At 53.7% G+C, this 15063-nt stretch overlaps 1 protein-coding gene across 1 annotated transcript in view; it reads right to left on the bottom strand.

Annotated features, from left to right (window-relative positions):
• The window catches only part of CSPG4 (chondroitin sulfate proteoglycan 4), a 36118-nt gene extending 21359 nt beyond the window's left edge, over positions 1-14759 (bottom strand). The window contains exon 1 of the mRNA XM_015597739.2: positions 14357-14759. Coding sequence (XP_015453225.1) covers positions 14357-14444 — 88 coding nt within the window. The 5' untranslated portion in view covers positions 14445-14759. The remainder of the gene's footprint in view (positions 1-14356) is intronic.
• Positions 14760-15063: the final 304 nt, after the last annotated feature.

Below are 15063 nucleotides of genomic sequence, written 5' to 3'. Positions count from 1 at the left end.
TGCCCTTCCCCTGCAGCTGGGCCCTCCCTGAGGTCACCAGGTCCTCTGAACCTCAGGCCAGATTTCTAGTGCTCTGGCCCCAAGCCAGGGAACCTCTGAGGAGTCTGGGGTAGGGTGGAAAGTTCCCTCTGATTTCGAACCCAGTGGGGCTAATGCACGCTATGATGCTCCCTCCCACTGCAGAACTGGAAGAGCAAATATGCTGATATGAGAATTCAGTCTCATAGAGCACTGCAGACCCCTGCACCAATGAACAGTGGTGGCCAGTAGGAATGAGTGCGTGGCAATGGAGGATATGGTACGGTACACCGAGTCTGGCTCTGGACACCAGACCATAACCTTCCCCAGCTCTCCCTGGGCTCCTGGGCAAGGGAGAAGCTGTTACTATGTCTATTTAGGTATCAGCTCCTCTGTCAGCATGTCCCATAGCCCCACCGCCCAAGGCTCAGCCCTCCCACACTTTCACTTTCCCCCATGCCTGTTACCTTCAAAAGTAACATGGGGCAAGGTTACAGAGACAGACTTCAGGCTGGACTAAAGGGACAATGTAACCTGCCTGCAGGGGTGACACTGGAGTCTCAAGAGCCAAGGCTAGATGATGGCTCACCACCTGCTAGGGCTGGCTGCCTGGGAGATGCTCACCCACCTGCAGACTGGCAGCGCTCACTATCTATGTCCCTGATTCCAGATCGAGTCCATAACTCAGGGCTGCTGATTCCATGCTCCTCTGCTGCCCTGCAAGCAGCAGCCAGAGGAACAACTTTAGGTTAGTTTAAAGTCACAGGGAACTTGAAACAGCAGCTGTCCCTCTCGGGAGACAGGGTGCTTGTCCCAGGGTGTAGGAACATCAGGCCCTTGCACTCACTGACAGACCACCACTTCCATGTCTCAATACTAGAGACCTCAGCTGGGGTCAAGATGGCCCAGTTCCTCCTCTCTTGGAGAACTTTTGAGCCACAAGAGCCACTCTCAGGGTACTTGACCTCGTGTTTGGTTACCAGGTTAAGGAGGCCAGGGCAGGACAACAGCTTCCTTAGCTATTGGCTGAGTCCTGACCCTGGTTACTGGCCTTAGCTACTGGTCCTCTAACCAAATGTCTGGAGGCCACCCACACGAGGGGCATACACTGGGGAATATGTCCAATTTAAGAACCCCCTCTGGAAGGTGGGTTCCCCTGGAGAGGAAGTGGGGAATCAGTGGGGTAAGAGATGCTGAGCTTGGTCCATAGATGCTGATGGGGAAGGGCTGGTGCCCTGGGCTCCCGGCCATGTGTCCCGACCCTGGGGCCATGTGAGGCACAGAGGAAGTGGAGGGAAAATGAGAGGTTTTGCTGGAAGAAGTAGCTTAGAGTCCACCCAGGCTGGAAGCTGGGCGGGAGGAAGCAGGGCCCACAGTGGACACTTTGTGGAAGTCTTGCTGCTCCCTAGACCCAAGGCGTGGAGGGGTGGGGCTTCTGTGGCTTGGAGCCCTTCTGAGAGGCTTTTTCTTGCCTTGTAATTTTCCTCCTTATAGAGGGAGGATTTTTAGGCCCTCTTCCACATCCCCATTCCCCTGGCTTCCTGGCCCTGGAGGGAATGTGGGACCCTCATCTCAGTGGATGAGGCTGAGGTAGGGGTTCTGGAGGGAAGAAACAGAGTGAGAGACTGTGTCTGGCATGGGGCCTACCTAACTCCCAACCCCCGGCAGGATCCTTGTGACATAGCTCCCATTTTACAGGTGGGAAAACTGAGGCAAGGAGGGCAGTCACCTGTGCTAGGGCCTCACGATGAGCAGTGGCAGAGTGGGATTGAAGCCCCTGTGGGTGTGGCTCCTGAGCCTGGCACTATGGGTATGAGGGAGGGGTGTGCACACAGAAGGATGGTGGCTGCTGCATGTGACTCAGAAGCAGAAGCGGAGCATCTGCTTGGGTGTGAGAGCTGGACCCCTGCCTGGGGAAGACAGAGTTTTTCCTTTCTTGTCTTAGGGGCTTCCTCTTTCAGGGTTGGAGGGGTGGGAGGGGGAGGGAGTGAGGAAGGAAGGGCAAACACTTGCTTTCCATGGGTGGTTTGGCAGCTGGCCTCTCCCAGCGTGGCTGAATGGGGTCTGGTTCTGGGGCTGGTGGATCAGGGAGGGATCTTCAGGAGTGGCTGAGGATGGCACGTTCCAGAAACCAGTGATAAGTGCTGGCCATGTCCTTTGGGGTCTTAGAGGTTAGGGAAGAGGCTGGAGAGGCAGGAGGTGTGGTCTCCACCCAGGATGAGAAGCCTGCCTCGAAGTGGCTGATAGGCCAGCCCCCCCAGGACAGAATTCAGAGCTGGAAGCCTGCTGCTCATCTCGAGTCTCCCCTCTGTGGGCTGGGATGAGAAACCGCTGAGGGCAGGCTGTTGGGGGGGGTGTCTCAGGGCTTCCTTGAGCCTGGCAGACTGGGCTTGGAGACAGACAGGGATGGGGACAGTAGAAGCCATAAATGTTGGTCTGGACAGAGGCCTAGACCAATTTGGCCCAGCTTGTGCTCAATAAGCTGCGTGCCTAGGAGAATCACTGCTATCTCTGCCTCAGTTTTCCCATCCGAAATAGAGGGAAGGGGTGGGATAACCCCACAAACAGATGTTGCATGTCCAGGAGACTGGGAGCAGCAGAGGCTTGGGTCAGGGATCTCCCCCCGCCACCCTCCGTCACACAAGTACTACACTCAAAGCCACGTGCTGCTGTACTCACTCTGGCCTCAGTTCTTCCATCTGTGAAAGGGGACCTGGATAGGGAGACTGATACACATCTGGCCCCAGGCCAGCTCAGCCCCACCTGGCCCAGCAGGAAGTGGCTGGTGGAGAGGTGTGGTCACTATAGTGGGTACAACAGAGCCACCTTTGGCCTAAGGGGCCACAGTTTGGGCCATACTAGAAGCTCTTGAAGACAGGGCCCAGGGCCTGTGTCCTGTGCTTAGGGCATCGATCGTCTAGGAGGACCATATGCATGTACTGATGGAGGAAGTATCAGCATCTAAGGGAATACAAAGATTAAATGGAGGTGACATTTGGCTCATATGAGGGATTTTCTATTGGCAGATCTGACAGCACACAAGCAGAGTAGCAAGTTCCCTCCCTGGTCGTGTACTGGCAGGAGGGTGTGACCTAGGAGGGTGGATCAGGCAACCCCCGTGTCCTTGTTAGTAGCCTCTGTGCTAACCAGGTGCCCCAGAGATCTCCATACTGAGCTCCACAACCCCCTGCCCCCCGACAATCCCAACTCCTCTTGGCATAGGTTCCTGCCCAGCACCCCCACCAACCCTGTGGACCCCCTCCGGCCCGTTAGCACTGCCAAGTTGTGCCCACCCTGTCTCACTCCCTAGTCCATCTCTCTTCCCTGGCTCAGGCATTGCCTCTTTGCTTGGTACCCACATCTCTGTCTCTGGTACCAACTCTCCAGGGCTCTGGGCCCACCTGTCAATGCTCCCTAGACATCTACACCAAGAACACTGTTAGGAACCCCCAAACCGAAGCCCATCCATCTCAAGCCAGTCAGTGTCATCTCTCCCCATCCAGTGAAGTCTCCACCACCCACTCACTGCTGGGCAGAAATCTGAAAGTCATTTTGGACATTCTCCCTCCTCCCACCCCATGTTCCACCCATCCTGCCCCTAAATTCTCTTTCAAATTCATCTCTCCCTCTTGCACTTCTGTGCCATCCCACAAGGCAGATGGCCACCATCCCTTGCCTGGCTTAATGAATTTCCTGCCTCATTTTGCTAATAGCAGCCACAGTTAACTTAAAATAAAAGTTATTTCACCATCCTCCCTGGTCTGGAAGCCTTCGATGGCTCCCCATTGCCCCACAGTCAAGTCCCAACCCCTAGCATGGCACTGATACAAGGCGCTGGGTGACCTTGCCCCTGCCCCACAGGCTATCCTGTGCACCTCCCTTGAATATGTCGTGTGCTGCCCTGAACAGACCTCGGATTGTTTTCCATCCACATGTGGCAGGTACCTACTCCCAGCGTCTGCTCAGGGTCTGCTACCTGGCAAGCTCTTCTTTCCTCTCAGCCTATGAAATGCTCTCATGCTCCTTCGGGAAAGAAGTCTTCTCTACTCTGCCCCACAGCCCAAAGCTCCTCTGCATTGGGGGCGCAAAGACACTCAACTGTAGCTTGGAGAGTTGTGTCACTGTCACCTCTCTCCATTAACACCCTGAGTCTTGGGGATGCTGGCTGCTTGGGAAAGGAAGATAAGAAGAACAGAAGGAGGGGCCCAATAGGAAGAGAGGAGCAGCCATATTCTTTAGTTGACTGCTGGCCGTGGGTGCACCAGCTCTACCAACCTTGTCTCAACTTCAAGTTTCTTTTCAGTCCCCCTCTGCCCTCCAGGGCCCCAGTGCACAGAGACAGGGGGCTGGATATAATGGCCAGGGCATGGTGAGGACTGCCCCAGCCAGGGTGTGCTTTTCTGGGCCTGTGGTGACAGAGTCTGGTGCTTGTTTTTAAAGAAAATAGAATCAGAGCCCCTATTTATAGCTGGAGGCCATAGTCACAGACAGAAGATGGATGGGGTTTGAAGCTGTGCAGGCTCCGCAGGGGCTAGGGAGTGGGGCCTCCTAGGCCCCTGCCCCCCTTTCTCAGCCGCCAAGGAAGTGCCTGTGGGATCTTGACATTCCCTGGGACAGGATGTAGCTGTGCTTTGGGACAGGGGAAGGAGGGGACCTGGTGAGGGGAATGGAAACTTTTTCCCTGGGTCCCAGAGTCCGTTGTGGGAATGGGTGGAGGTGAAGTGTGTCATGTCTATTGGGAAGGCAGAGAAGGACCTGTGGAGGGTGAGGTACTGGCTGCAGAGGGAGCACTTCAGACTGCCACCAGGACTGAGTAAAGGAAGGAAAATAGAGCAGAGCCAGAGAGATGGGGCCAACAGAGACAGAGCGAGAGAGAGAGAAAGAGAGAGAGAGGGTTGGGGGAAGACATCTGCAGCCCAGTTGACTCTATGAGTAGAAAGGGACATAGAGAAAGCAAGGGAAGATTTGAAGTGGGGGCTTCTGTCCCATAGAAAGTCTTCCTGGTACTCTGGGCAGAGCGGTCAGAGTTTGAGTTGGATCTAGTGAGGAAGGACAGGAATTAGGTATCTCTGTGGTCTTCACCTCAGAAAACCAGGCCATTACCACTCCAACCCTCCAGGGCTCACAACCTGGAGACCTTCTATTCCTGGCAATCTCAGGGTGGAAGGCCCAGACTTATTTGGAGGCAAAGAAATACTGTGGGGGCAGAGCTGACACAGGTAGGCTTTGTCACCAAGATTCCTGAAGGACTGTCCTGGGCAGATGGGGCAGAGTAGTGCCAGGACCACTGGGGACAGGTCTGGGCTTTAGTTTGCTAGACGGTAAGTTACCCAGGCCTGGAGAGGTTACAAGCTGAGGCTCTGGCCTGAGCTCACACCTGCAGTTAGCCTCTTTTCAGACCCTTCCCTTCATTGGGCTGTTGGGGGCTGCAGCCTGGGGCATGTGTCATGGAGCCACAGCCACAACTGGTGACTCAGACAGTTAAAAAAAGGAGCAGCTCTGAACGGTGACTCAATTGGCTCTGGAGAGGCTGGGTGGGTCTAGCTGGTACAAGATGGGGTGGTCTGAGTTTATTTTTGGCAGGGCGCGGCTAGGGCCAGTGGGTGGAAGATGGGATCTGGGATGGAGAGGAGCTGCTGCGCTCATTCTGGGAATGCCCCATGGCTCCGTGCCACAGAGGAAAGCGGTTTCCCCATGCCAGGGAGCTCTGGCAGGCTGGGCCCCATCTTTGAATCCCATCTTGGCCCAGCCTGCCTTGCTGTGTGGCCCAGGACAAGCATCTGGCTCTCTCTGGACAGAAGCAGAGTCCCCTGTCCTGTTCTCAAGAAGCTTGAGCTCAGAACTTTAGAGCTGACCTTGGAGACCGAAAATCCTACCCAGATGCCCAGAGAGGGACAGAGGTTTGTCCAAGGCCACATAGCAGGACCAGGTATCCCACACAAGGGCTACACAGCTGGCTCAGGTCCCTATATCTCCCCTGCCCCAGGGCTGTCAACAGTTGGAGGGACAGGCCCCCATTTGAGTACAGAAGTCCTTCCTTATCTGTAGTTTTGCCTTTTGTGGCTTCAGTTACCTATGGTCAACCATGGTTCGAAAATATTAAATGGAAATTCCAGAAATAATTCATGTTTTAAATTGTGTGCCATTCTGAGTAGCATGATGAATCATCCCTTTATCCAGCACGTCCACACTTAGTGACTCAGTGATCAGATTGTTGTAGTATCGCAGTGCTTGTGTTCAAGTCACCCTTATATACTTAATAATGGTCCCAAACTGCAAGAGTCGTGATGCTGGCAATTTGGATATGCCAAAGAGGAGTAAAGTACTTCCTTTCAGTGAAAAGGAATGTATGTACAAGCATGCCTTGAGGATATTTCAGGTTTGGTTCCATATCACCACAATGAAGCGAGTATTGCAATAAAGCAAGTCATATACATTTTTCATTTCCCAGTATATATAAGTTATGTTTACACTATCTGCAGTCTATTAAGTGTGTAATAGCATTATGTCCAAAAAACAATGTACATATCTTAATTAAAAAATATGTTATTGCTAAAAAATGCTATCCATAATATGAAAATAGCACTGAAAGATTTGTTTGACACATGGTTGCCACAAACCTTCAATTTGCAAAAAACCCTGCATTATCCGTGAAGCACAATAAAACAAAGTGTGCCTCTATAGGAGAGAACATAGTATATATAGGGTTCCTTACTATCTGTGGTTTCAGGCATCCACTGGGGGTCTTAGAACATATCCCCTGAGGATAAGGAGAAATGACTGTAACTGCCCCTGGAGGGGCTCAAATGGGCTCCACAGTGGTAGCTGGAAGTGTGTGGGCACCAGCTGCCCAGATATGAGGACTCAGCCAGAGGCTGGCACCTGGATTCTATTAGTACACATCTGGGGAGCTGGCTGGGCTCTGCCCAAAGCTCTGTTGAGAAGAGTTATCTCTACGGGGATGAATGCAGAGGATGCCCACACACAGGGATCTTGACTTGGCCAGTCTCTTATCTAGAGTGTCCCTCTGGTTGGCACTCCACCCGGTTGCTTTTTTCCTGAGTCTCACTTCCCCTCACCTCCACCAGTTCTGATCTTACACATATAGGGACTTATCACCAACGCCCTCATGGCTCCAAGCAGCCCAGGGCAGAGAGGGTCCCCCACACCCTAAGTCTGGGTTCTGCTCTTCATGATGCAGTTGCCACTGTTTAATGAGTGCTGGTAACAGCCCCATGGGAATTCCGGCAGTTGAGCCATCTCATGGTCCTGGTCTTCTGGCCCTACCTCCAGCACAGCACCCCGAGGGGCAGACAGACAGAGAGGGACGACAGGCATCTAGGTTTCCCATCCTGCAGGAGGTCCTGGTGTCTGCTTCTTCTCTTTATTCCTACCCATCTGCTCTCCGGACAGGTCTGACAGGTTTCATTTGGTCATCTGTTCAGTATACATTGATTATATTGCACTCTGGCTCAATGATCTCCATCCAAGGGCATATTAGGCTTTGGGGCGGGGTGGGGCGGGGCGGGGAGAAATTGTCCTGCTTCTTCTCACAGTGGAAGGGGTGTGTGGGCCTCAGCCCAGTGGGTCAATCAGATGCAGACCCCCCTCTCCCCCCACCACCTTTCTAAAGGGTCCTGGGCAGGCTGGCAGCAGCTAATAGCTCCCTTAGGAGCCCACCCCTCATTTTCCACGTCACTTTGTCCCACACAGATCTTCTCACAGGGCCACCTCATCCAATCCCTTGCCTTGGATCCTTGCTTGAAGATTCCTAAGCAGGAGCCCCGATCTTGCTTGGGCTGCCCCCACTCCAGAAGGAGATGGTGATAATAGTGACAGCAGCCTTGGGAACAGGCACTTACTGAGCATTTACTCCAGGCGAAGGGCTTTAATCCTCAGAGCACAGGAGGTAGAAATTATTTATCCTCACTTTATCTATCTATCTATCTATCTATCTATCTATCTATCTATCTATCTATCTCTATCTATCTATCTATCTATCTATCTATCTATCTATCTATCTATCTATCTATCTCCATTTTAGAGAGGAGAAAACTGAGGCTCAGAGAGCCCAAGTCATTTGCCCAAGGTTATGCATCCAGTGGTAGGGCTGAAATTAGATCCTAAACTCTCTAACATTGTGTTTTTTTCCGTTATGTGCCTGGCCTCTTGCCTACCCTAGCCCTGCAGAGTTTCCCAGAGCTGAGGACTCACAGTTGGGAGAGGTGGGGCCTGAGTCAGAACTGAGGGTGGAAGGAGAGCTCATTTCTAGCTGGCTGCTTTAAGATGCCCCAAAAGGGGAATTTGTTCCTTCCTTGATCCAGTGGGAAGTATGTGTGCGTGTGTGTGTTTGTGTGTGTGTTTGTGTGTGCGCGCATGTGTGTGTTTGGGCCTGAAGCCTGCCTAGCCCCAGCCACTGTACATAAGGAAAGGGGGCAGGGAGGGGTCACTGTCGTGGGAATCAGCATCCTGGGCCCACTGATATTTATAGCTGCCCCCTCTTGAAATGTGGGCGTGGGAGGGGCTGCTCTTAGGTGGGAACGGAAGTTGGCCTCCTCTCCCCAGCCCCATCTGTGTCCCCAGAGAGGAGGCTGGCCCAGACCAGAGGCCCTGCTTTAGCGGTGGAGCTGGGAGCTGTGTGTCCTGAGTTGGGGGTTTCCCCCGGACCTCTGGCTCCAAGGCTGGACAGTCTCTTTGCTGGATCCTGAGCCAGGCTGCTGAGCAATGGTGTGTGTGTGTGTGTGTGTGTGTGTGCGTGCGCGCGCATACACACATGTATGCACTCACATGCACTCCTACTGGGCATCACACTGATGGAGGTCATGGACCAGGGGGCAGAGGCCTGGTGAAGGTAGGGGAAGAAAGGCCCATAACCCCACAGAGATGGAGGGCAGGGCCCCAGGAGGGCGGCAGACCAGGCTGTGGGCCTCAGAAATCAATGGCTGGAAAGGCTCCCAGGGGTGGTGGTGCTGGAGGTGAACCTTGAAGGATGGGGAGAAAAAGGGAAAACCAATTGCAGGGAACGGGTTGGGCAAAGGTGGAAGGGTGCCAGGGGCTGTGGATTATTATCTGATGGCCTAGTTCATCAGCCAGACTGTGGGACACAAGACCACCTTGAATGTGGAGGCTGATATATTGGGGGGAAGAGGGCCCAGCATAGTCATAGTGCCTCTGGGCCTGTAGGCAGGTGGTACCATGTGGCTCTTACCTACCTGGATACTTAGGTATGTTTCATTTGGTTCCAAGAGGGGCAGGAGTGGGATGCTGGGGCAGGAGAGGCCAGGCCCCAGGCCTGGCTGGGATGAAGCTGGGATTGTGTTCTGTTCCCTGCCTTCAGGCCCCCAGACTTTGCTTCACCTGGAGATGGACAACTTCAAGGGACCCTTGGTATCGACTATGATTTGGATTCTCTGAAAGTCAGGAAGTTCTTCCTTGTATCTGACCTGAATCTCCTCCGCTCTTAGTATGTTTTAACTCAAAGCAATTCATTGGTTTTTAAGTCTTTCTTTCTTTTTTTCTTTTAGCCACAGAACACTTTATCAAAAACAAAACCCCAGTCTATAAACATGTTCATGGAGCTGCTATGTATGAATTGGGGTGGGACAAGCATCCCATATTCCCAGATATGGGAACGTAAATTCCTAGAGCACCTCAGGCACAGTCTGAAACCCCTGTTTGGCTCAGTAATCTCAATGCTCCTTTGTGGGCCCAGTCCTGTGTGCAGCAAGCTAGTGGAGACCCCTAAGAAAGGCAGATGGGAAGTTTGCCCTTGGGGAGCTGCTGGTCCTGCAGGCAAGGTCACACCCAAACCAGGGTATGGGAACAAAGAGCAGAGAGGCCCAACCCCCGCCTTGCTAAAGACTTGCTCTGTGACTGAGAAAATAGCTACCCCTCTCTGGGCCCTGGTTTCCCTAAGGACCATGGGGCATGGGGAGTCTGAAGTAAGTTCTGGGAGGTGAGGCGGTCTTGCTGACCCACCGTGACAGTTAAGCCACAAGAAAGACACACACTGAAATGGTTTAGTGTGAGCAATGGTTGGGAGGCCTGGCAGAATCAGCTCCTCTGAAGGCTGGGAGCTGGCAGGGTGTGGGTAGGAACTGAACAAGAGGAAGGAATGGTCAACAGGATAGGCACTGTCCAGAACATTGGTGAACCATGCCGCCAAGCCACCCTGCCGACAGCCTCAGAGCCATTACTCTACATCTGAGATAAATGTGTTTCATTTGGCATCCCAGATGTTGGAGGAGTGGGGCTTTCTTGCAGAGGATTTGCTTATGCTGTGAGAAGGTGGGGAGAGTTTGGAGGGGGGGTGCTAGACAGGTAGGGGGAGTTCTGGGGGCCTTAGGAAGTTGTCTCTTACCTGAAGACCTTTCTCTCTCCCCTGCCAGGGGCCTGAGCCCAAGGTGGATGGCTGCCCAGCTGGTCTGATCTGGGAAAGCCAGCTGTTTGTGGGGTGAGTGGGAACACCATGGCCTGTGTGCCCAAAGAGTGACCTGAGGCCAGTCCCTCCTGTTCTCTGAGCCTCGGTTTCCTCAACTATGAAATGAGAATGTCTCTTGAGTTCAGGGCTGTGAGTCTGAATAGCAACATGCTTAGTGCCCCCACATGAGGTTGCTAGAGTTAGGTGCCCTTGTTAGATAGCTGCATCCTCTCCCCTGTTTGTGGAGTTACAGATCCTCCTGAGAATCAGAGGGAGCTAGGAGCCCCTATCCCAGAGACAATCCAAGTACAAAATTATTCATACCAATTCAGTTCATTCAAAAATTGCTCCCACACATTCAGCAATAATGGTAATACAATACTTTGGAAACACAGCCTACGCCTGCACCTGGAGAAGGAGCCTAACTCTAGAAGACTCTAAAGAACTGGACATATGCTGGGGCAGTGGACATGTTGGAAGCAAAAGGGGAGCTAGATAGGGCCAGGAGTTGGGGGACAGGCAGTAAAGTAGCAGAGGGAGCAGGATCAAGTCCTGGACCTAAAGGCCCCCTTATTCATTTGTTCCTGGCACCAAATAGGAGCCACAGCTCAGCATAGCACCCCTGCCATGTTCCTACCTCCTTCCCCCTAGGCAACACCCAACCCAGTCCCTGGTCTCTGAAATACGGGGCTTGGATTTCTAGGTAGGGAGGAAGCAGCCACCCTGGGATCCTGGCCCCAGCTATCCACCCAGGTCTGTGAGTGTGGCTGGCTGTGTATGTGGTTGTGTATACTCATGTGCGAGTCCACATCTGTGTGCACTAGTGAGAGTGTATGTCAGAGCTATTTCCAACTCCCTCTCCCCTGCCTGCCCTGTCTTTGGCAGCACGCCCAGTTCCCAGATGGAGCATATATACTTCCTCTGAGAACTCCCCACATGCCCTACTCCCCTCCTAGCCAATGCCAGCCCCACCTGGCCCACCTAGTGTGGCCCCCTCCTGGGTCCCCCAGGAGACTGCACTGAAAGGCTCTTCTTGTCTTGCCCAGGTTGGCAGGGGAACATTGGGAGTGGAGCTAAGTTATACTTAGTTCTGGAACAGCTTTTCCAGAGTCTCAGCGGGTGGAGGGGGGCGGTGTTTGGGGCTGGGACAAGAGCCCTGGCCCCTGCCCTGCCTCAGAGGCCCAGGGTAACATGTGATTGGCTCGGGAGCTGTCTCCAGCATCACTAGTCCTCTCAAGATCATCCACCAGAGTATGCCCTGGTTCAATTCCTTGTATCTGATCCCCTCCCCATTAGTTCAGAGCCCCTATCTAGGTTACACAGGAACACTTCCTGCCAAGTGCTCCTTGCCAGAGTCCCACTTCAGCCCCTCACCTCTTGCCTTTCAAAATCAGCTATGCCAGGCCAGGGAAGAGATGCAGGAGTCACTGGCACTACATGCTTTGTGTTCTCTGATCTCCCGATTTTGCCATCTCCACATCAGCTCAAGCCCAATCTCCTCAATGCCTGTTGCTCTGCTGAGGGCCTCCCACAGTGCTCAGAAGGAGCTGAACACCACACTTATCAATCACACTGTCACAGTGGCCCAAGCCCACACAAGCCGGGAACTCTCTCGAAATAGGACCAAGAGCTCTTCCTGGGCAGCTGAGTTTTTCTGTGAGACTTAGAGCACTTTGCTTCCACCCTGGGTCCTCAGTCTGTCTGTACAATTGGACCAAGGTTGGTCCAGATGGTTTTCAAGGGTGCTTGACTCTCAGGTCCCCTGACCTGGATGCACTGCAATGCTGACAAGTGCAGGGAGAGCAGCCTGGCATGTCTCACTCTCTACCTAGACTTTGAGGGCCTTTGGGGTCAGGGTGTCCAGGAGAAGTGGGAGTGGTGGCTTTCTCAGGTAGGGGCTGCCCCTATTGCAGAGATCAGGACAGGGAGCTAAGCCAGGCATGGTGACAGAGATGGATTCTTGGATGGAAGCGCTACCTGGGACGGGGAGAGGATCAGCTCAGCCATTCCCTCCCCATTTCCAAATCCTTCCCGAAGGCAGGGATCAGCTTAACGTTATAAAGCCCCATTGGTACCATGCCACTCTCCTCTCTAAAATCTTCTTTGGCTCCCCATTGCCAACAGAGTGTAGGCAATGGGCTGCATTTTGTCATTTAAGGTTTCTGTGCCTTGGTGCAATGACCCTTCCTGGCTTTGCTCAAAATGTGCCTTGCAGCCAGGCTGCTGGCCTTCCTATCTTAACATCCCTCTGCTTGTTCCCCTTGCACGGCCTTTGCTCCACGAGCCCCTGCCTGGACTGCTAACCCTTTCCCATCCTTCAGGACTTGGTTCCTGCATCACCCTCTAACCCACCCAGTTTGCCTCTGAATTTCTCTTCTCCATACACTTCATCTAGATCTTTGTAGACATGACAGGAATTGCTGTTTGAGTTTTAATTTGTTTTTCTGCCTCTGGAATGAATCCAAGTTTAGCCCATGCTTTTCTGTGCACTCCTCATTGCCCAGCACCATGTCTGCACATTGTTGATGCTGAGGAGGTTTTCAGAGGGGCATGAAGTTGAAGCCCAAGGAGGTGGGGTTGCTGGAAACTTCCTCTTGGCTGGAGGCTGGGGGATAGATGAGTGGGCCTCCCCAGTCACCTCAGATGCCCTCTTCTCAACTCTCTAGAGGCCCAGCCCAATATCCAGGTCCTGAGATCTTGGAGAATGGGGTTCCTGGGGATGGGAGCAGGGTCCCTGGGGATTCAGCTCTGACTCATGCCAGTGCATATGTGTGTGTCTGTGTGTGTGGGGGGGATTCTTCCCTGATTCATTTCTCTTCTGGGTACCTCGTGATTAGCACTGGCTTCTTCATCTGATGGGGAGAAGGGTGTGGCCTGGGCCCTTGGAAGGGAGACTCGGGCCCTTCCTCTGCTCAAAATTGTTCTTGGGAATGGTCCCGAAAGCTGTAGGCTGAAGCACTGATTCATACATGGGTAGAAATGACTGATGGGCCCCGAGGCCACAGTTCTCATGGCATAACTAGACTGTACCTTAACCAAAGGAAGAATATTACAATGGTGGGATTTCTGGCATCCTGACAAAGAAGGGAGACATCCGAGTACCTCTCAGATTGCAAACTGGCATTCAGTCTCTGCTGGGGTCAACCACCAATGCCTGGGACAGGAAGGTGTGGCAGGGGTTGCCCAAAGCTGTCTGAGGGAGAAGCCCCTGCTGAGGGCACAGGATATGAAAGAGACACAAGCCCTGCCTCTAGGCCTTCTCAGTGAGGAGAGAAAAGACAGGAGGAGAGGAAGAGGGCAGGAGGAAAGTGCTGGTGAAGAGGCCAGACAGAAAACGCACCTGGGGACCAGGGGCGTAGGAGCAGGAGCAGAACTGGGAGGCTGCCGAAGGAAGTCAGAGGAGGCTGGAGGAGGTGGAGGCTGAGGTGCATGTGCCTTAACCCCTCAGCACAGGGTGGGGCAGGGTGGCTCCCCCCATTTTGAGCTTCGTAGCACTCCCAATTCCAGGCCTTGGTGGCTGAGGCTGGGGTACACGTTTCTTGCTGTCAGTGGGTATCCTTGGGGCACCCTAAGAGGTCACAGAAAGCCTGCTGAGCGCAGGGAGCCCAGGTTGTACTGGGGCAGACCCACTGGGTATAGAGGACAATCCTGTGTAGAGCCACGCCCTAGGCAATCCCATCCTGGAGCCAAGCTCAGGCAACCAGAGCCCATGTAACCCCAAGACGGAGAGCTATCGCTGGGGGTGCAGCATCTACCCCTGGTTGAACTTCCAGAGACACCAGTCTGGAGTGGCAGGGCAGACTCCTTGTCTCTCTTGGTCTGGGGGCCACTTCTGGGCCCTCTTGTCTCTTTTCTTTACCTAAAGAACCCCTCACAGCTCCCACCAGTCTGGATCGAGGTCTCAGGCCCTTTACTCACCTGCAAATGTTGGTTCCACCAACATAGCCCAAGTCAAAGCCAGAGCCAGGACTGGGGCTGGGGGCCGGGGCCGCAGGCCGGAGTGCATCGCCGCGAGCTGCAGGACTTGAGAGGAGTGGAGCGGGATCCCGAATCTGTACGCCAAAGTCGCGAGTTGAGAGAACTCAGCTCTTCTGGCGCGCGCTGGGCTCCGGGGCGCCCGCCGCCTACTTAACTTCAGGGGCGGGGCTGGCGCCTACCCGCGCTCAGTTTTCAGGCAGAGGCTCCCAGTCTGCTCCCCCTCTCCACCCCTAACCTCTTAAAGGGCCCATGCCAGCTGCTCCTCTTCATGTCTGACCCTTACACCCACGACAGACCCAGGCCCCACCCTGGAGATTTGGGACAAAGTCCCAGAGTAGCCCAGATCCCCTGAGCTCTGACTCAGGTCTTCTGGAGACCTCCTCTAGGAAAAGAAAGGGCTGGGCTAGCCGGCTCACTTCTTTCCCTTTCTCCTTGCAAAAGTTGATGGGGGTTCCTCACACCAGGCCCAGGAGGAAGGACAGATGCTCCCAGCCCACAGGCTGTTTTGGGGTCTTTTTGCCTCTGAAGTCTCCTCAGGACTCCATTTGGTCTGAGAGGCACCAACCAAAGGTTCTACATTGGCTTTGTGCCCACTGGCATTACAACCTTTAACTTCTCTGCCTGGCAGGGCCTCAGTAACCCAGTCT

This window comes from Pteropus alecto, unplaced genomic scaffold (assembly GCF_000325575.1).
Source record: "Pteropus alecto unplaced genomic scaffold, ASM32557v1 scaffold38, whole genome shotgun sequence".
Taxonomy (NCBI): domain Eukaryota; kingdom Metazoa; phylum Chordata; class Mammalia; order Chiroptera; family Pteropodidae; genus Pteropus; species Pteropus alecto.
Note: the sequence above shows the minus strand (reverse complement) of the source record. Positions and strands in the feature narration are given on the sequence as shown.